Below are 19475 nucleotides of genomic sequence, written 5' to 3'. Positions count from 1 at the left end.
CTAAGGCATGCCCCTGCCCTTCTTCTCCCATCTATTTTCCTGTCTGTGAAATAGGTGAGTGAGGCTGATTGGTTCCAGCACTCTGAGGTCACTGAGTCCAATACGGGGCCCCAGCGCAGTCCAGGATTCTGTGGTTCTGCCCTCCATTCATGCAATGCCTTCTCTCTCTGCAGGTGTGCTCCAGGTTACTATGGCAACCCCAGCCAGGGCCAGCCTTGTCGAAGTGAGTAAGATTGGGGAGGCCTTTGGGATCAGGCCACCTCAGGGGTGGAGCTGGGACCGAGCCTGTGTTCTCCTTCAACCTGGGACAAGTGACTTTACCTTTCTGAACCTCAGCTTCTTTATCCATAAAATGGGAGTAGTAAAAGGCCCACCCACCCCAGAGGGCTGCTGTGAATGTGTATAATGCCTACTCATGGTAGGTGTTCAGACACAAACACTCCCTCTCTCAGGTGGTGAGTTAGATGCCCAAAGGGTAGTGGAAGTGAAGGTGCTCAGGGGCAGGTTTGGGGCTCCAGCTGTGGATTCCCTCCACCTCAGGAGACGGCCAACTGCCAGAGCCGGCTGACTGTGGCTGTGACCCTCAGGGCAGTGTCAGCAACCAGTGTGATGCCGCTGGACAGTGCCAGTGCAAGGTTAGTCCAAACCCCTGCCCTCCGCAAAGCCCTGAACCACAGCCACGGCCGTGGCCAGGCCTTCCCTCTCATCATACCCTCGGCGCTGTCCCTGTGCCCCTGTGACCCTTCCTTCTCACGAAACCCACCTCTGCCCCACTGCTCGGGGCCTGCTGAGAAATCAGGCAGCATCCGATGGGAGCCGCAGCCTAGACATGGGGGCAGCAGGGGCTCCCCACAACTGCTGGAAGTGTCTGAGAAGGTTGGCCTCAAAGGCTACTAGAGGTGCAGGTGACCTGTCCCAACCCCCTGCACCCACCTGTCCATCCTTCCTCCCAGGCCCAGGTGGAAGGCCTCACCTGCGACAGTTGCCGGCCCCACCACTTCCACCTGAGCGCTAGCAACCCGGACGGCTGCCTGCCCTGCTTCTGCATGGGCATCACCCAGCAGTGCTCCAGCTCCTCCTACACTCGCCACCTGGTAAGAGCCTGTTCACTGTCCCAGCACTGGGGCCTGCCGCCTGCCTCTCCTGGGTCATCACTGGGGCAGGTGAGAAGCCTGGCCCAGTGGTGTCCCCCATTGCCTATAGGGATGCCCATCCCGATGCCTCCGATACTGCTCATGTAAGCACAGATCCCAGCAACCCTCGCCCCCTATCCTAATGCCCTCCCTATGCACCATTATTGCTTACATCAGTATTGACCCCAACCCCACTCCTTTCCCCCAGTATCCTCTCTGTTTCCTCATTATTTCTATCCCAGCCCTGATCTCACCAACCCCCCATTGCCCACCTTAATGCTCTCCCGTGCCCCTCCCCCACCAGGGTACCTGCCCCAGTGCCCAGGCTAACACCCATGCTCCTTCCCCTGCCAGATCTCCACGCGCTTTGCCCCCGGGGACTTCCAAGGCTTCGCCCTGGTGAACCCGCAGCGTAACAGCCGCCTGACAGGAGGCTTCACTGTGGAACCTGTGCCCGAGGGCGCCCAGCTTTCTTTTGGCAACTTTGCCCAACTTGGCCATGAGTCCTTCTACTGGCAGCTGCCGGAAACATACCAGGGAGACAAGGTGTGACGCGCAGCAGGGCCTGCCAGGCCCTCCCTGATGGCAGCTCTGAGCCAAGCCCCTGCTGTGCCCGGGGGCCAGCGGGGACTCAGACACGAGTTGACCTTAGAGCGATCTAGGCTGGCAGGCAGGCGTCAGCTACGTCATGGTTGAGTGTGCAGACTCTGGGGTCAGATTGACCTCGGTCTAAACTGAGCTCTGCCACTTCCCAGCTGGCTGCCTTTTGATAAGCCTTAGCTCTAGGGCAGCTTGGTGGTACATAGGTGCCTGGTACATAGTAAGTGCTCACCTGGTAACGATTATTAGCTTTCATGCAGTTAGTCAACAAACAGGTCCAGGGTGAGGCCCTCGAAACACAAGGACAAATGAGACAGTTTCAGTGTCACTCACTTGCTCACTCAGAATTCACTCCTCTTTGCTGTCTGCCCTGTGCCTGGGGTTGGACAAATAGTCATTCTTATTACAGGTCATACTCAGTGAGCTCTTACTCTGTGCTAGGTGCTCTTCCAAGCACTCTTACATGTTGTAAGTCACAACTGTACCGCTAGGTGAGAGAGATTAGGTAACTTGCCTGAGCTCGCACAGCCTGAAGGTGGCAATGCTGGGATTCAAACCAGGTCAGAGGCTGCCCTTAAATACGACACTGGTCAGAGATGAACGTGTTTTTGCTCCTGCCAAGTCGTGGTCTAGTGGAGAGGCAATGGGGCCGTGGTGATGATGGCGTTGTGGGGCTCAGGGTCTTGGGGCAGACTCTGGGCGGCCTGCCCAAATGTGTTCCTTGGGCAGTCAAGGCCACCTGGTGGCACCCAGAGGAAGTGGATCTTGGTTCACGAATCCCTTGCTGGCCAAGGCCAGTGTTCAAGCAGATGTGTCCCCCGGCCCAGGGTCCCAGGTCAGGGACAGAGGAGGAGGACTTCCGAGCCTGCCCTCTCCCTGTTCCTTTTTTCAGACCCACGTATCCTAGCCTCCTTGCAGAGCAGGCTGCCTTCTAGTCCCTTCTCCCTTCTCGGTTCCTCCTCTCCTGGCCACCGTGTCTGCCTGCTTACTGTGCTGCCCCGCAGCTCTCAGACCCTTCTCTCTCTCTCTGACTCCCTGTTCTGGTACTTCCCTGGGCCCCACAGAGGGAGGCATATTTTGCACGGCTACGGCTGGCTCACCAGGTAGGCCTGTGATCTGAGTGATGTGACCTGGCATGCTGTATTCTTGGATGCCCTCAGCCCCGCATGGGGAGGTGCCCAGTACCCACGGCAGTGTGGGTCCTCATGGACCCAGGTTGGGCCCGATGGCCCATGGTCAGGGCACTGCTTTGCCCAAGCCCTGGGATGGCAGGAATTTGCCAGGAGGGGTGTGTGCCTCATCTGCTGTGTGGTCTGGTCCTGGTGCCAGTTGTCTGTGGCCAGAGAGGTGACAGGGAAACTAACATGATGCTAAACCACGTGACTATACCTGGCCCACCAGGTTACCCTAGCACTGCCTCTCAAGCAGCCTCCATTAACCACCTGTGTGTGTATGGCCCTCAAGCGGCCCGGAGTTAACCCCAGCATGCCAGCCTGGGGAGGGGAGCATGCATCTTTTTCCCCAGTCAGTGTGGGCCTTTCTGGCCACCATATCCATGGGGAGAGAACACTCACCAGGGCTCTAGCTCTGGGGCTCAGAGGTTCTGAGCTGGCCTGTGCCCTCTACCCGTCAGAACCGCACGTCCCTCTCAGAGGAGCAGTTGCGGACAGCTGTGACAGCGGGGAGGATCCCGGGGCCCCCACGGGGCAAGGGCTGGGCACAGCAGCCGTCACAGGTAACTCAAAGCCTGACCAGGGACAGGCGGTGTCTAGGGGAGGAAACCAGAGAGCATTGTCCAAGTAGGAGCTTGGAGCTGAGACCCAGGTCATCCTGGGTCATTTTCTCCCCTGCCAGGCCAGGCCCCAGGCTGATGCCCAGACCACCCCATTGTTGTCCTTAGGAGACGTTCCAGAGCTGTGAATGGCTTGGGCTGGTCCCGTAGATACTCATGGACCGTGAGGTCCAAGGATTGGTCTCCTCCACCACAAATGCCCCTGGGGCTGCCTCCAGCCCCTCTTTCCTGAGCTGGGCTGGGTGTCTGCCCCTCTCTTGCCCAGGCACCCACTGTATGGCCTTTCCCTCATAGTCCAGGCCCATTCCAGGATAGTTCTACCAGGCTTATGAGGAGCAGGAGGGCAGGGAGTACAAGGGCCGAGCATCAGACATCAGTACTTGTGAACAGATAGCACTGAAGTGGATGGCTGGCTGGGCCCAGCATGGCCTGGTGGGTAGGAAAAGCCTCATGGTGTCCTTTATGTCCCTCTGCTCCTTTCCTTCTCCCTCTCCTGGTCCCCTAGGTGGATGAGGCCCAGAGGCGGATGGATGCTGAGATCTGGCAGCTCCTTTCCAGTTTTGCTGCCCACCCCCATCCCCCTCCCCAGAGACTCTCTCCCTATCCCCAGCCTGCAGCTGCTCTGCAAGAAGCTCCGCCCTCTTCTCCCTCCTCCTCCTCTTCCTCCATCTCTTCCTCCTTCTCCTCCTCCACTTCCCTCTCTTCCTCAGCAGGCTCTCAGGTATGTGCCAAGGCACCCACCAAGGGACCCCCACCCACCATGTTTTCTAGACTTCAGCTAATTCTGAATCAACTTCACAAATTCTGTCATTGCTGCACTATTATTTACTCTGTTTCTTTAACTCAATCACATACCAATGCAATTATGTTAGTTATACATTTTTAAATACACATTAAAATAGCCACTAAATTTCAAAATGTTCTCTGGTGTGTCCCGTAAATCATCTTATGTTCCACAAGAAGCACAGCACCAGATGTGAGGAGACACCCACCTAAGCTGGCCAGCGAGAGCCGTTGGGGTGTCCAGGTCCAGACAGGGGAGCAGGTTGTCCAAAGAGCAGGGCCAGGACCTAAGCTATGAGAGTGGGGGTGGGGCTTCACTCCCTCCGCCCTCCTGGGTCTCTCTCCAGGGTCTGTGCTCGCCCCATTAGGACCATCTCTGCCCCCTCGACCTGTCCCCTCCCTTTCACCGCCTGTCCTTCTGTCCTAGTTCTCTCTGTCCTACGAAGGCTTCTCTCTGCTTCCTGAAAGACTCTATTATTGGCAGCTGCCCAAAGCCTTCCTGGGGAACAAGGTAACAAGGATTTGGGGGAAGGTAACAGGGGTTCCATAGAATCCTAAAATATCAGGAGGCACTTTGTCAAAGGACACAGATGCGTGGACCAAGGCTCAGAGAGGGCGCCCACATCCAGGTCAAAGTTGGGCTATGATTGAACCCAGCTCCACTCTTACCCTTCAGCAGGCCACAAGCCCTGGCAGAGGGGCTCTCTCCTGGGAGGTAAAACACCCTTCTTTGGGCTCCTTGTCCCCTGTATCCAGATCACTGACCTAGCTCTGGGCACTGTATTCATTCATTCAAGAAGCATAAATTGGTACTTAACTGTGTGCTGTATTGTGTGTAGGCGGAGCAAGATCCTGGCCTCCCAGAGCTCCTGTTAGTCTGATTATCCTTCCTGCCATCAACGGCATCAGCCTCCACATCGTCATTATTATTATTAGCACTGCATTATTGTTAGTGTTGTTCCAAAAGTGACTGCCTGCCTCTTAAGAACACACACAGTATACAGTAAAATAACATTCAGAGAAGCAGACAAGACAGCCTGGTCCAGGGGGAAATGAAGATCGGGAAGATCTGCTGGAGCGAAGGGTAGAGATGGGTGCAGTGAGGAGTTAGCAAGCATTGAGGCTGTGTGTTCGGCTGGCCCTGTGCTGAGTGCAGGATTTTACATGGCCTGTATTACTTAATCCTCATCCTGCCTTTCAAGGTGGATATTGTTTGTATTCCCATTTCCATATGAGGAAAGTTGAGCTCAGAGAAATGAAGTGACTTGTCCAAGGCTATCTAGCCAGTAGAGCTGGACTTGAACTCTGCTCTTAGACTGCAGAATCTGCTCCCTTAGCCACCCTGCTGCACACGCCTGCAGCTTGGTCCTAGACATGGCAATGAACTTGGGCATCCAAAGCAAACGGGAAACCAGCTGTTTCATGGTTATCTGGTTGTGCCCCTGAATTCCTTACCTCGCCCTGAGCTTACAGAGAACATTCTCAGAGCTTGTGTAGCCTGGGGCCTGGCATGCAGTCAGTAGATGTTTAATAAATGCTTATCAACCGAAAGAACACAAATGAACAAATGGACTAGGCCTGCCACAGTGTGGTATTGATCTGAACATCTGCCCTGTTGGCAGAGGAGAGAAAGGAAAATCCTGTGGGCAGAGCTGGGGCCTTACTGCCCACATGCAGGCGCCCAGCAGCAAGTATAAGGACTCTTCCAGTTGTAAGCAGTAGAAAACCCAGGTCCAGCTGGCTTGTCCGCAACAAAGAATCTTTTGGCTCGTGTAACTACAAAGCCCAAGGATATCTGGTATCAGGCATGGCTGGATCCAGGAGCTCATTAGGACTTTATCTCAGTTGGAGCCATTCTCCAACTTCTGATCTGACTAGTAAAGGAGGTTTCTCTGTGCCAGTGGAAAGAGCAGAAGTGCCAGGTTCACATGTTCATCCCTGATGGAGCAGAGACAGGGAGTGGTGGAATATGCAGATGAGCCAGACCTGGCTCATGTGTCCAGTGCAGAGGAGAAGGCGGGCCCCTCAAACCACATGGCCTCCCTGTAGAACAGTTCCCTTTAAAGGAAACCAGGACTGCAGTTCACAAAAACGGGAGAAATGGATTCTGAACAAACAAACAAAAACCCCATCTACCCAGGAGGCAAAAGCTCTAAGTGGCTACCTTCAGGACCCTCCACCCCACCCCAACAATGGCTGAGAACTTTTGAACCTTCTACAACCTCCCCTGGTGGTCACTGTCATTACCTCATTCTGCTTTATGGGAAATTCCTTTAACGGAAGGGACTTGGAGTTTGTTTGCTGGAATTGTCAGATGATGGGACATGGGGAACTGCATATAACAGAAAAGAGGCTTCTCAGGCTCACTGCCACCAGGTCTGAGACTGAAGGAACTGAGAGATATCCTCTCACTTGGGCAACCTCTGGCCTCTGGTTGAGTGGGGGGTGGGGGACAGCACGGGTGCAAAAGGGCCTGGAGAGGCTCCGCCCCCTCACCTGTGTGGTCCCACACATCCCAGAAGAGGGCAGAGTCAGGTTGTGAACGCAGGGCTTGCCTCTTGCAGGTGGCGGCCTATGGTGGGAAGCTGCGCTACACTCTCTCCTACACGGCGGGGGCCCAGGGCAGCCCGCTCTCTGACCCTGACATCCAGATCACGGTGAGCATGTGGATTCCATGCCAGCAGGCAGAAGGAGAGGGAGTGTGGAGGCCAGGGGGCACCCTTCAGTCCAGCACTCAGCTGGCCAGGCACCCACCCACTGGTTAGCCTCATGTCTCCACCCACCATCTGTTTGGATGCCACCCAAGCAGAGGACCAGCTACTGGAAGATGGGGGCAGTGTGCGTGTACCTGATACCTTTGGGCACATGAGTTTGGGAGATTGGAGATGTGGGAGGCTGGTGTTAGGCGATGCTGGGATTGTTGGAGGATCCCACTGTCCCTGGGAGCCTCTCAGTTCCCCTCCCAATCTCACTGGTGTCTCTCCAGGGCAACAACATCATGCTGGTGGCCTCTCAGCCAGCACTGCAGGGCCCGGAGAGGAAGAGCTATGAGATCATTTTCCAAGAGGTGAGATGCGCTTGGCCATACCATGTCTGACCCTCCCCACCCTCCACCCCGCTTTGGAGCCTGGCTTTGCCACCAGCTACCCCTGCCTCTCACTCCCCCATCCTCAGCTCACTGTCCTCAGCCAGCACCTGGAAAGCTGGAACTGGGGGTGGGGGCACTGCAGGAGCAGCACACAAAGCCCAAGGCCCCTCACCCTCATGTGCTGTGTGCCCCCACCTAGGAATTCTGGCGCCGTCCTGACGGGCAGCCAGCCACGCGTGAGCACCTCCTGATGGCGCTGGCCGACCTGGATGAGCTCCTGGTCCGGGCCACATTCTCCTCGATGCCACTAGCGGCCAGCATCAGCGCAGTCAGCCTGGAGGTCGCCCAGCCTGGGCCCTCAGAGGGACCCCGGGCCCTTGAGGTGGAGGAATGCCGCTGCCCTCCGGGCTACGTCGGCTCATCCTGCCAGGTGAGGATGACCAGCCTAGACACCTGCACAGCACTACTGGATCAGCAAGCAGGCCCACTGGGATTTCTGTGGCCTCCGATTACCATTGTAACTTTAATGTACTCGGCAACATCTCATTTGTTCTTTCCAACAGCACTGAGAAATGTATAATAGTCTCCTTTAAACAGATTTTGTTTTTTAATGAGGCACTAAAGGGTGAGTGACTTACCCAAGAGCACACAGCTACGCTCTCTGGAGATCAAGACCCAGCTTGTGTTCTCGGAGCTCCTACCAGAGACAGGAAGACAATAGAAAGACTCAAGCTAGCCCAAAGCAGAGCGTAGAGATGCCTCAGAATGGTGAACAACGTGGACTGGAGTAGGATTCTAGGCAGGAGGGCAGAATAAGCAGAATCTCAGAAGGAGGAACGTGTGGGGAAATAGCCTGAGAGGCAGAAGGGTCACCCCTGGAAAGCTGAGTAGGGAGGGCGCTTCTTCAGGCCTGGAGCAAGGCTCTGTCCAGAGAGGGTGCTAAGATACTGAGGGCGTGCTGGGACTGGAACTGGCCCCAGGAAATTCCTCTGCCCATGGTGAATGGGAAGGATGGGGCAGGAGAGAGACAGGGAGTCCTACTGGGAGGGAAGGGCAATGGGGGGTAGAACAGAGGGCCAGTTGGAGGGACTCCGAGAACATCTGCAGGGTTCAGCTGGAGACCGTGAACACGAGGGCGGGGCCCGAGCTGACTGCTCCACTGAATCCCCAGGCACACAGCAGACAACTAGTTAACATTTGATGAGTGAATATGGAACCAGGGAAGGGGAATCTTGGGTGGGGGAGGGGAGCAGGGCCTCAATGCCAGGTGGGCAGCAGGCGGTCAAGCCTGGGAACAGCCAGCCCACCCCTGCCTCCCACTCAGGAACTCCCAGTGGGAAGTCCACATCGCTGCAGCTTTACATCTGTGCACCTTGGCTGTGGCCACAAGAACTTTCAAATCCAGATAGAGGAACTACATGTCCCTTGAAGTTATCAATTTAACACATTTTGGAGAGCCCCTGGGGAAAGCAGAATCCTTGGTGCACATTTTCTGCAGTGAAACAAAACAGATTCATAAACATCCCTTTTAAATGATCGAGGAGGGAGGGCCTGGGGAGATTTGAAAGAAGGGGCAGCAAATAGAAATTCATGGTTCTCAGAACCCGTGATTACTCACTGAAGGTGTGTAAAAAGCATCCTTGGTTGTATGAGTGCTACCTCTTTTGCTTTATGAGCAAACGTAAAGGTCTTCAAGGACTTATTCCAAATCCAGGTCTCCTGAACCCTCTTTTTTCCATCTAGGGGTTAAGTTTTTCAGTGAAGACCCTGCCAGAAGAATTTTCAGGAGCAAAGCCCTAGGGATGGAGAAGGGTTCTCCGTTTTGGATGAACTATTATTTCAGTATATCCATAGTAGCTGGAGATGCCAGGCAGGATGGGCGAACACTGTCCCAGCTCTGGAGTGTTGGGAAAGTGAAGATGGAGGGGGAGGGCTACTGAGAGGGGGTGCTGGGGTGGAGAGCTGGACCTGGAATCTCCCCTCCAAGGGCCAGTGGGAGTCTTGATGATGGAGGAGGGGTGGAGGAGGAGAGGGATTCTGGGTCTGCTGGCTCTGGGTGGGACCACATCAGAGACCAGCTCTCCTCTCTACCCCCCAGGACTGTGCCCCCGGCTACACACGCACTGGGAGTGGACTCTACCTTGGCCACTGTGAGCTGTGTGAATGCAATGGCCACTCAGACCTGTGCCACCCAGAGACTGGATCCTGCTCGGTAAGATGCAAGCATGGCCAGGGTAGGGGTCAGCTTGGGTGGGGATATCAGGGCTGGCTGTGGGATAGGGCTTGGTAAGCTAGGCATAGGTCCAGGGGCAAGGTCATGGGTCACAGCCTATAGGGCAAAGCACCTGGACCAGCAGGTCTGGTCATTGAGGGGTTTCAGGCACAGTGGGGTGCTTAGAACTATGGAATAACAACCTTCTTTATAAAGAAATCTTTGGTTCCTGCTATTTTTTATCACCAAAGTGACACATGTTTTCTGTAGAAGAATCAGACTGTAGAGATAACTTAAAAAGAAAGTAAAAATTCCCTGTAATCCTACCATCTGGAAGTAATTACCGTCAGCATTAGACTGTCAACATTGGACTTTTGCTCTTTTTCTGAGCAAATATTTACACATATTAATATACTTTTCATTTTACAAATCAACATAGGATCATCATGTTTGATGGTCAGCCTTTCTCACTTAACAAGCTCATGAACATTTTCAATATTCAAATACCTTTTTATACCTGAACTCTTCAGAGTGATGTATGTCCAGGGTATATGGTCAAGGACTGAATGGTCAACAGAACCACAAGCTAAATATGGAATGAGGAATATGCTATGTTAATAAAACAAACACGAGTGTCGGAGGGTATAGCTCAAGTGGTAGAGTGCCCAGTACCTCCATTAAAAAAATAATAATTCAATAAATAAACTTAATTACCTCCTTCGCCCCCAAAAAATAAATAAATAACAAATAGAACAAGCACGATCTCTGGGTCTCTTTGGAGGAGAGCATAAAACTCATACACATTTTTACAATAAAGTACTTATGTCCAAAACTCTGCCCCCACAAACCCAGGTGTACACCTTCACTTTCCTCTGGTACTTCAAGTGTTTAAGTAGAAAAATGTAAGAAATGCAATCGGTATCATTTTTTTTTTTTTTTGATGGTTGGATGGGTGTCTTTTTAATTTATCTAGTTCTTTATTCATGGTTTGTTTCCAACATACTGCTTTTATAAACACACTGGGATGAACTTCCTGTAGTGAAATCTTTGTGCCCCTCCACGGTTATTTCTTTAAGATAAGCTCCCAAACATGGAATTTCCAGATCAAGGGATTACGAAGTTGTTGAGTTTTTGGTAAATTTTGCCAAATGATGAGTGGCTGACATTTTTGTGCCTCACAGCAATGCCAGCACAACGCCGCTGGGGAGTTCTGCGAGCTGTGTGCACCTGGCTACTATGGAGATGCCACAGCTGGAACACCTGAAGACTGCCAGCCCTGTGCCTGCCCACTGACCAACCCAGAGAACATGTGGGTGCCCTTGCTCAAGGCCCAAGGAAGAACTCCCACTGGGGAGTGGAGGGCACTGCCCTGGCTTTGAGGGCAGAAGTGGAAGGAACAGAGTGAGGAGCTGACATCCATGGCCTGACTTTTGCCTCTCTTATTCCAGGTTCTCCCGCACCTGTGAAAGCCTGGGAGCTAGTGGGTACCGCTGCACAGCCTGCGAACCTGGCTACACTGGCCAGTATTGTGAGCAGTAAGTTTGCAAATAAGTGGGATGGGGGGGGCATATGTTAGACTCCTAAGTGACAGTCCCCGATGGTATTACTCAGAAAGGTCCCTACCAAGATCATGTCCTTCCCCTCCCCAGAACCCTTACAAGATTCCTCATTGCCCTTGGGACCAGCCCAGCTCCTTAGGTAGCTTTATCACTCTTCAGTCTCATCCCACTTCTGACACCCAACTCTGTACTCTAGTTGGACTTAGCTTCTTGACTTCTTTGTGTTCAGGTCTTTGCATATGCTATTCCCTCTACATGGAACAGTCTTCACCCTCAGACACCCTGTTCCTGGCTAACTTGTGCTTAGCCTTCAAGGCACAACTTCATTCTCTCATTCAGCACGTTTTTATTGAGCATCTGCTGTGTGCCATGCAGTGTACCAAGGTGTTGGAAATCAAGTGGTGAACAAAAGCAGATTCAGTCCCAGCCCTCATAGAGTCTGGCACCTATAATGGGAGACAAGACAATGAGTGATCATATAAATATGTAATTATAAACAGTGGTAGATCCCTATAGAGTGCAATCTGCTCCAAGGAAATACAGAAGTTCAGCAGTCCCATCCTATGGGAAGCCTCCCGCTTCTCAGGGCCAGATCACTGCCCCCCACTCCATGCCCTCGCAGTCCCCATACATGCCCCTCCTCTCATTTACATGGTTTCCACGTTGGTTTTACAATAAGTGAGTTCCATAAGAGCAGGGACTTCTTCACGTTCACTGTTGTGTTTCTATCACCTAGCATAGTAGTTGTTTAATAAACGTTTGTTGAATGAATGTTTTCCTTACCACCTCCATTATCCAACCTGCTGACGTTTCCTCACACTCCCCTTTCTCAGCTCACAGAGGTCCTGTGCTGGAGCCTCTTTGGTCTCTGAAGTCCCTCCAGAGCTCTGAGCCTCCTCACCCGACACTGGGCAGATAGCTGAGCTTCTGGCTCCCCGAGTCCACTATGAGGCACTGGGCCCCTTGGGGTCAGAAAGAGCTAGTCCTTGTTCCTCCTTACAGGTGTGCTCCAGGATACGTGGGTAACCCCAATGTGCGAGGGGGCCGGTGCCTGCCACAGGGTAAGTGGGACTGTGGCCCTGAGTTGGGGTGATAGGCAAGACAGGGGGCCCAGGGAGTTTGAGAGATACAGGGTCTGAGGGCAGGGCCAAGGGTGGGGCATGCCAGAGATATCAGAGACAGTGTACGTGCTAGGGGCCTCCTGCCTGAATGGCCTCTCCTGTCCCTCCGCCAGCAGACCAAGCCCCGCTGGTGGTCCAGGTCCAACCAACTAGGAGCATAGTACCTCAAGGTGGTCCCCACTCCCTGCGGTGCCAGGTCAGTGGGAGCCCACCCCACTACTTCTACTGGTCTCGTGAAGATGGGCGGCCCTTGCCCAGCAGCACCCAGCAGCGACATCAAGGTATGCAGTGGGAGGGGAGGTGCAGGGCTGGGTGGGAGAAGGGGGCATCTGTACTGATGACCTCCCGTCTCCTTGCCACCAGGCTCCGAGCTCCACTTCCCCAGCGTCCAGCCCTCAGATGCTGGAGTCTATATTTGCACCTGTCGTAATCTCCATCATGCCAACACCAGCAGGGCGGAGTTGCTGGTCACTGGTGAGTTCCTGTTCCCCTCCCATCCCCAAGATTGCCTGTCCTGGGCTGGGCTGCAAACCGCAGACCCAGGCCGCTGGTGCATTCATCTACCAGAAGGGATGGTAGTTGCCCGAACAAGGACACGAGCCAGAAAGAGGGAAAGAGGTGGTGGAGTTGAGACTGGTTTTAGAAGCCAGAAACGGCAGGACTTGATTGTGGTCACTGAGGAAGAGAGAAAAGTCTAGGAAGATGCCCAGGAGTCTGGATTCCAGCATCTGGGCAAACGGGGTACCATTTACTGAGATGAGAGAGGCTCCAATAGGTGGGCATCTTCATTTGGGCTTCCCTAAGAGCAGAGGCTGAGACAAGGATTTGTGTGTACATAGTTTATTTGGGAGGTTCAAGTGAAGCAGGGAAGAGAAGGCATCCAGTGAACAGTGTGCCATCAAACATGTTACCACCTAGAGCAGTGATTGCTGAATGCAGCCAAGGCAGATCTGGGAAACTCCAGAATAAAACACACTCCTTGGAGTCACCCTGCCCCAGGGTCAAGGGAGCTGGGCTGTGTGTCCACCGGCTCCTGTCAGTCACTGGTTGGGGCCTGTTCCAGGAGCGTCAATTCCCTTCCATCTGTCCCACCTCATGGGCAAGCACAATGGTCACCAGTGGCCCAAGGAAGTCCTCATGCAAAGAAATGCAGTGGCTGGCAGAAGTCAGGCAGGCGGGTTCTAAAGTGACAGGATGAGGGGTCATGGGCAGGACGCCGGCAGCACCAGCTACCAACAGGTCCGAGGGAAACACAGGTTTGGTTTTGGACTGGTTACAGTTTGAGATGTTTGGGGAAACATTGAAGTCAATGTACATCAGGCGGGCACTTAGATATGTAGTCTGGAACTCAGGAAAGAGGCCCTGGCCAGAAATTGAGGAACTCTTGGCATAGGGTTGGAGCAGGATGAAATTACCCAGGAGAGTGTGGCTCAAGGACAGGGCCCAGGACAGAGCCCCAAGGAGCTCCAACTTGAACATGTCAAATGGAGGAGGGAGGGCAGCCAGAGAGGCTGAGCAGCACAGCCAGTAGACAGGAGGAAGCCGGAGGGGTTGGGGTGTCAGGAGTCAAGAGGGAAAAGGGCTTCCCGGAGAGTGTGGCTGACCTCACTGGATGCCCCGGGGAAGTCAGATATGGGCAGAGAAATAACCCTTGGAGGTCATGCATTGACAAAGCAGTTTGCGTTGGAGAGAAGGGCTAGAAACCAGACTGGAGGGAGGCAAAGAATGGATGGGAAGGCAGCACATGTAGACAACTCCTTCAAGAGTCTTGGCTATGCAGGGAGGCCAAGAAATGGGGCAGTGGCTGGGGGGAGTACAGGGTCAAGGGGTTGTTTTCAGAGATGGGAACTTCTAGAACACATCTGTGGAGCAGACTGATCCTGGGAGAGGGAGAGGATGATGTAGCAAGAGAGGACACAGTGGGGGGAGGAAGTCCCTGAGAGGGGCTCCAGCACTCTGGAAGAGGGTGGGGCCCTGAAGGAGGGGAGAGGCTCATCCTTCAGGGACCAGGAAGGAGGGAGGCGGGTAGATCTGGGAACATGGAAAATTCCTCACTAATAGTTTCGATTTTGTCAAGATGTGTGAGTTGAAACTGTTAGCCATGAAAGTTGGAAATGGAGCTCGGGAGGGTGGAGAATTTGGGAGGAAGTGTGAAATGGTTGTTTGGGAGGATAGAAACTCAAACCAGACAGAGAAGCCCAGTTGGAGTGAAGTGCGAAGTGTTAAAAGCTCATTTGTGGTCTGTGATCATGAACTGGAGCCAAGTGGATGATGGCATGGTGTTCTCTGATCACAGCCTGCTGGGTGCTCAGTGCCAGCAGGAAGAAAGTGGACGATGGGTTTCAGCCAGGATGAGCAAGGGAGGCGCCAGGAAGTGGATGAAATCTTAGCCAGGCTGGGAAGGAAGCGACATCTGGATGGGGTGATGGAGAGAGAGTGGCCACAAACAGGGGCCTGGCCAGCACCCAGCTCACTGAGGGACCTCTCTTCCCTGCAGAGGCTCCAAGCAAGCCCATCACGGTGACAGTGGAGGAGCAGCGGAGCCAGAGCGTGCGCCCTGGAGCCGACGTCACCTTCATCTGCACTGCCAAGAGCAAGGTGGGCAGGGCAGGGAGTGGCTTGGTGAGGATCTGTCTTCTGGGGTCTCCAAGCCCCACCCTGACCCTGACCCTCACCCCATTCCCCTTTGCCCCGCCTGCAGTCTCCAGCTTACACCCTCGTGTGGACCCGCCTGCATAATGGGAAACTTCCAGCCCGAGCCATGGATTTCAATGGAATCCTGACCATTCGCAATGTACAGCCAAGTGATGCAGGCACCTACGTGTGCACCGGCTCCAACATGTTCGCCATGGACCAGGGCACTGCCACGCTGCATGTGCAAGGTACGCTGTTCATGTCCATGCCTGTCCCACCAGCCCTGGCCTTCCTCCATACCCACCAGGACCAGTGACCATTTCTTCGTTCAACTGACAGTTTCTGAACTATGATATGCCAGGTTCCGGCCTAGACTCTGAAGAAACGGTGGGTGGGGAGAGAAAGAGAAACAGGAGCTCTGCCCTCCTGTTTTCCATGTTCTAGTAGGGAGACAATAAGCATGGGAACGGATGAACAAATAACATAATTACACAGGTGACCAGACCAGGGACAGGAGTAAACAGAGTGATAGGATAGCGAGAAATGAGTTGGGAGATGGGTGAGCTCTTCTACACGAGGTGGTCTGGGAGGATCTCTCTGAGGAGGTGACATCTCAGTTGAGACCTGAAGAAAAGAGGTAGTAAAGAGCTGGCAGAGGAAGTAGCAGCTACAAAGGCCCTGAAGCAGGAGCATGTGGATGTGTTTGAAGAACAGCAAGGCCAGCATGGCTGAAGCCATGAAAGGGAGGGTAGGTGAGGAAGTTGAAGAGGTAGGCAGAGGTGAGTGTGTGCAGTATGGACCAATCACAGCAGGGAATTCGGATTTTGTTCTAAAAGCCACAGACAGATCTTAAGTGGTAAAGTAACAAGAGCCCACTGATATTTTAAAAACTCCCTCCGGCTGCTCTGTGGACAAACGGCCACGAGGGACTAGGGTGGAAGCAAAGAGCAGCAAGGAGGCTGTTGCTGTGGGTTACTCCCCACCCTGACCACATCTTCTTTCTCCTGCCTTGTCAGCCTCAGGCACACCATCTGCCCCCATGGCCTCCATCCACCCGCCACAGCTCACAGTGCAGCCTGGGCAGGTGGCTGAGTTCCGCTGCAGTGCCACGGGGAACCCCACGCCCACCCTCGAATGGACAGGTGAGGCCATGGGGGGAATGGCAGTCAGGGCCTGGCTCTCCTGGATTTGGGGGGCTAGGGACAGGACTCTAGGCTGTGGACTACAACGTCTGGGGGGCCCAGCAATGCCAGTCCCATGGGTGCTGACCCCACTTCTCCACGTCAGGGGGCCCTGGTGGCCAGCTCCCTCAGAAGGCACAAATCCACGGTGGTATCCTGCGCCTGCCAGCCGTTGAGCCCGCGGATCAAGCCCAGTACCTGTGCCGCGCCGTCAGCAGCTCCGGGCAGCACGTGGCCAGGGCGGTGCTCCACGTGCACGGTGAGAGGCAAGGGCTGCGGGTGAGGGTTGGGGGCGCATGGCAGCCCAGAGAGAAGTTCTCACAGGGCTCTGTCTGCAGGGGGCAGCGGACCTCGGGTCCAAGTGAGTCCAGAGAGGACCCAGGTACATGAAGGCCGCACTGTTAGGCTGTACTGCAGGGCTGCAGGTGTGCCCAGTGCCACCATCACCTGGAGGAAGGAAGGAGGCAGCCTCCCCCCACAGGTGAGGATATCCTTCCGGGCCAGGCGCACAGGATCAGCAGGGTCCCAACACTTGCCACCTGCCCTGCCCATCTCTTCTGGTTCCTTTCACCTCCAAGGGGGTGGCCTCTCAGACATCCTGCTCTGTGCATCCTGCAAGTGGCAGCTGTTGGCCTCTTACTTTGCTGCCTGGCTCCACGCTCCTTGGTGCCCAACTGGGCCCTAATATTAGCCCTGAGCTCACCCCTACTCTTTATGCCCTCTCTGCCTGCCCTCTCTGGCTAGCCCTTGCCAGGCTTCCTCGGCCCCTCTGGCAGCTGACCTTTCTCACTGTGTGGCAGGCCCGGTCTGAGCGCACAGACATCGCCACACTGCTCATCCCAGCCATCACACCCGCCGACGCTGGCTTCTACCTCTGCGTGGCCACCAGCCCCGCAGGCACCGCACAGGCCCGGATCCAAGTGGTCGTCCTTCCAGGTGCGGGACCTCTAGGGGCTGGAGGAATGGGAGGGCAAGCCAGGGCTGCCCTGAGGCCTGCTCACTCCCTCTCTGGCCCCAGCCTCAGGTGCCAGCTCCCCGCCAGTCAGGATTGAGTCCTCAGCACCTTCTGTGACCGAAGGGCAGACACTGGACCTCAACTGCGTGGTGACAGGGCTGGCCCACACCCAGGTCACGTGGTACAAACGAGGGGGCAGCCTGCCTCCTCATGCCCAGGTATGAGGGTCCCTGAGCCCGTGGCAGGGGGCCTGGGGGTGGTCCTTCACACAGCCCTGCACTCTGCACAAGCACGGCCCACCCTTATTTCCCTCCTGCTCCAGCTTCCAACATGGGGCAGCTCCCTGCCCGTCCTCACATAAGCTCTGTCCTTACCTGGCCCAGGTGCACGGCTCCCGGCTGCGGCTGCCCCACGTTTCACCAGCTGATTCTGGAGAATACGTGTGCCGAGTGGAGAATGAGTCAGGCCCCAAGGAGGCCTCCATCATCGTCTCTGTCCTCCACAGCACCCATTCAGGACCCAGCTATACCCCAGGTGAGGAGCCGGTGGGGCTGGGTGGAGGCTGAGCCCTCGAGCCTCGCTCTGTTTCCAAGGATGGTGCCTGTGGTCTCTTTGGTGACACCAGGTCAGGAGGAGGCGCCCTAGGCAGGCTTTGACCCTGCATTCCCTGTGAGGGGAGATGAGGAAACTGAGGGTAGGGGTGAGGTTGACCTGGCTGACCTGGGACCCCATGGTAAGGGTACTGTTTTCACTTTGGCAGAAAGCAGCAGAGTCAGGGTTGAATATTGAGTTGGGAGTCAGGCTGACCTGGGTTCAAATCCTGGCTCTATCCCTCATCAACCTTGAACGGGTTATTTTACGGGCCTCAGTTTCCTCATGCCTGAAATGGGGACAATACCACCACCATGTGGTGTGAGTACCTGTCAGGCACTCCGAAGAAGAGAGCTGTGGCATTCTTGTCTGCGTCCTTTGTCACAGCCTGGGCACTAAGGACTCTGATTCCCTGTAAGCCAGAGCAGTTTGTCACAGATCATGGAGTCATGGGAGGGCAAATGGGCCTCGAACTCCAAGTTGGAGGTTGAGGAGGGAGGGAGGAGTCTGGCTGGCCGTGCCGAGGCAGAAAAGCATGGTCCCAGCCCCAGAAAGGCCTCCCATCTGCCCTCCCAAGCTCAGGCCTGGTCATATCCCAGGTCCCTCTGTCCCAGGGCTGCAGGGCTGGGGCTCAGGTGCCCAGGCCTCTGACCAGCTCCTCTGTGCCCCAGCTCCGGGCAGTACCCAGCCCGTCCGCATCGAGTCCTCCTCATCTCACGTGGCCGAAGGGCAGACGCTGGATCTGAACTGTGTAGTGCCCGCGCAGGCCCACGCCCATGTCACGTGGTACAGGCGTGGGGGCAGCCTCCCCGCCCGGCACCAGGTACAGCAGCCCCCCAGGGCCAGCCTGCTGGAGGGAGTGAATAGAGCCATTCAGCCTCCTCCTAACCTTCCCTGTTTGCACACAGACCCACGGCTCACTGCTGCGGCTGCACCAAGTGTCCCCAGCCGACTCAGGCGAGTATGTGTGCCGTGTAGTCCTTGGCTCTGGGCCCCTCGAGACCTCCGTCCTAGTCACCATCGAGGCCTCCGACTCCAGCACTGGCTCCATCCCTGGTGAGTCACTGCGCATGACGGGGCAAGCTGGAGGAGGATGAGAGCCTTCCCAGGTGCTGAGGTCCTAGTGACTCCCGTTGCTGACAGGAAAGAGGGTAGCAGGAAGCTTATGTTGGGGCTGACCATAGGGCCTGGCCGCAGGCGGACTCCACTGCTCTGAGTAGCCCATGGTTTCCCCATCCCTTCTCTCTGGCCACGTCACTCCTCATGTTTCTGCTCCTGCCTCCTCTTCCTCTCTCCCAGCCTCAGTCACCTCATCTCTCCCACTTCCTCACTCCCCTCTGCAAGTCTGGGCTCCTGCCCCAGCCCTCCCCTCGGGGTTGCTCAGCTGAGGACCTCAAGCCCAGGCCACTAAACCCACCAGGCTGAGCTGGTTCCAGGGTGGACAGTTCTTGCCTTCTTGCCTTCTTTTCTGGGGAACATCTACCACCTTCGCCCCTTTCCCCACAGCCCCAGGACCTGTCCCACCTGTCAGGATTGAGTCCTCATCCCCGACAGTGGCAGAAGGGCAGACCCTGGATCTGAGCTGCGTGGTGGCAGGGCAGGCCCATGCCCAGGTCACGTGGTACAAACGTGGAGGCAGCCTCCCTGCCCGGCACCAGGTACACTGTGTTAGAAAGGTGGGAGAGGGTCAGCCAGGCCAAGCTCTGGACAGTGGGTTGTGGGGGGGGCAGCCCCTGAGCTGAGGGGCTGTCAGTTCCCAGCTCAGAGGAATAGGGTGACTGCTGGGCTCCGGGAAGCCTCCCCTCACACCCTTGCCCACGGCTGTC

General features: G+C 55.3%; 1 protein-coding gene and 1 long non-coding RNA gene across 10 annotated transcripts in view; both read left to right on the top strand.

Moving 5' to 3' along the window:
* Positions 1 to 19475, top strand: part of HSPG2 (heparan sulfate proteoglycan 2) — a 98039-nt gene that overhangs the window by 54617 nt on the left and 23947 nt on the right. For 6 of the 8 annotated variants that reach the window (XR_004325398.1, XM_032495396.1, XM_032495395.1 and 3 more), the window contains 24 exons: positions 174 to 223; positions 541 to 635; positions 954 to 1094; positions 1488 to 1679; positions 6873 to 6965; positions 7295 to 7375; positions 7596 to 7826; positions 9495 to 9608; positions 10790 to 10917; positions 11057 to 11143; positions 12170 to 12228; positions 12402 to 12569; positions 12652 to 12762; positions 14786 to 14886; positions 14990 to 15170; positions 15939 to 16064; positions 16210 to 16362; positions 16442 to 16584; positions 16904 to 17039; positions 17122 to 17276; positions 17442 to 17592; positions 18321 to 18472; positions 18558 to 18705; positions 19156 to 19307. Coding sequence is in view for 7 of the 8 variants with exons in the window: in XM_032495396.1 (XP_032351287.1) it covers positions 174 to 223; positions 541 to 635; positions 954 to 1094; positions 1488 to 1679; positions 6873 to 6965; positions 7295 to 7375; positions 7596 to 7826; positions 9495 to 9608; positions 10790 to 10917; positions 11057 to 11143; positions 12170 to 12228; positions 12402 to 12569; positions 12652 to 12762; positions 14786 to 14886; positions 14990 to 15170; positions 15939 to 16064; positions 16210 to 16362; positions 16442 to 16584; positions 16904 to 17039; positions 17122 to 17276; positions 17442 to 17592; positions 18321 to 18472; positions 18558 to 18705; positions 19156 to 19307 (3148 nt within the window). In the remaining variant the exon portion in view is untranslated. The remainder of the gene's footprint in view (positions 1 to 173; positions 224 to 540; positions 636 to 953; positions 1095 to 1487; positions 1680 to 6872; positions 6966 to 7294; positions 7376 to 7595; positions 7827 to 9494; positions 9609 to 10789; positions 10918 to 11056; positions 11144 to 12169; positions 12229 to 12401; positions 12570 to 12651; positions 12763 to 14785; positions 14887 to 14989; positions 15171 to 15938; positions 16065 to 16209; positions 16363 to 16441; positions 16585 to 16903; positions 17040 to 17121; positions 17277 to 17441; positions 17593 to 18320; positions 18473 to 18557; positions 18706 to 19155; positions 19308 to 19475) is intronic. The other 2 variants (XM_032495397.1, XM_032495393.1) reach the window with 1 other exon arrangement.
* LOC116668284 lies at positions 1709 to 6853 on the top strand. 2 transcript variants are annotated; one of them, XR_004325401.1, is made up of 4 exons: positions 1709 to 2836; positions 3367 to 3468; positions 4031 to 4246; positions 4736 to 4759. It is a non-coding gene; the product is annotated as an uncharacterized LOC116668284 (long non-coding RNA). The 2 variants fall into 2 exon arrangements; XR_004325400.1 differs by having other exon boundaries at positions 4031 to 6853.

The sequence above is a fragment of the Camelus ferus genome, chromosome 13 (assembly GCF_009834535.1).
Source record: "Camelus ferus isolate YT-003-E chromosome 13, BCGSAC_Cfer_1.0, whole genome shotgun sequence".
Classification (NCBI taxonomy): Eukaryota; Metazoa; Chordata; class Mammalia; order Artiodactyla; family Camelidae; genus Camelus; species Camelus ferus.
This window is presented reverse-complemented; position numbering and strand designations above follow the sequence as displayed.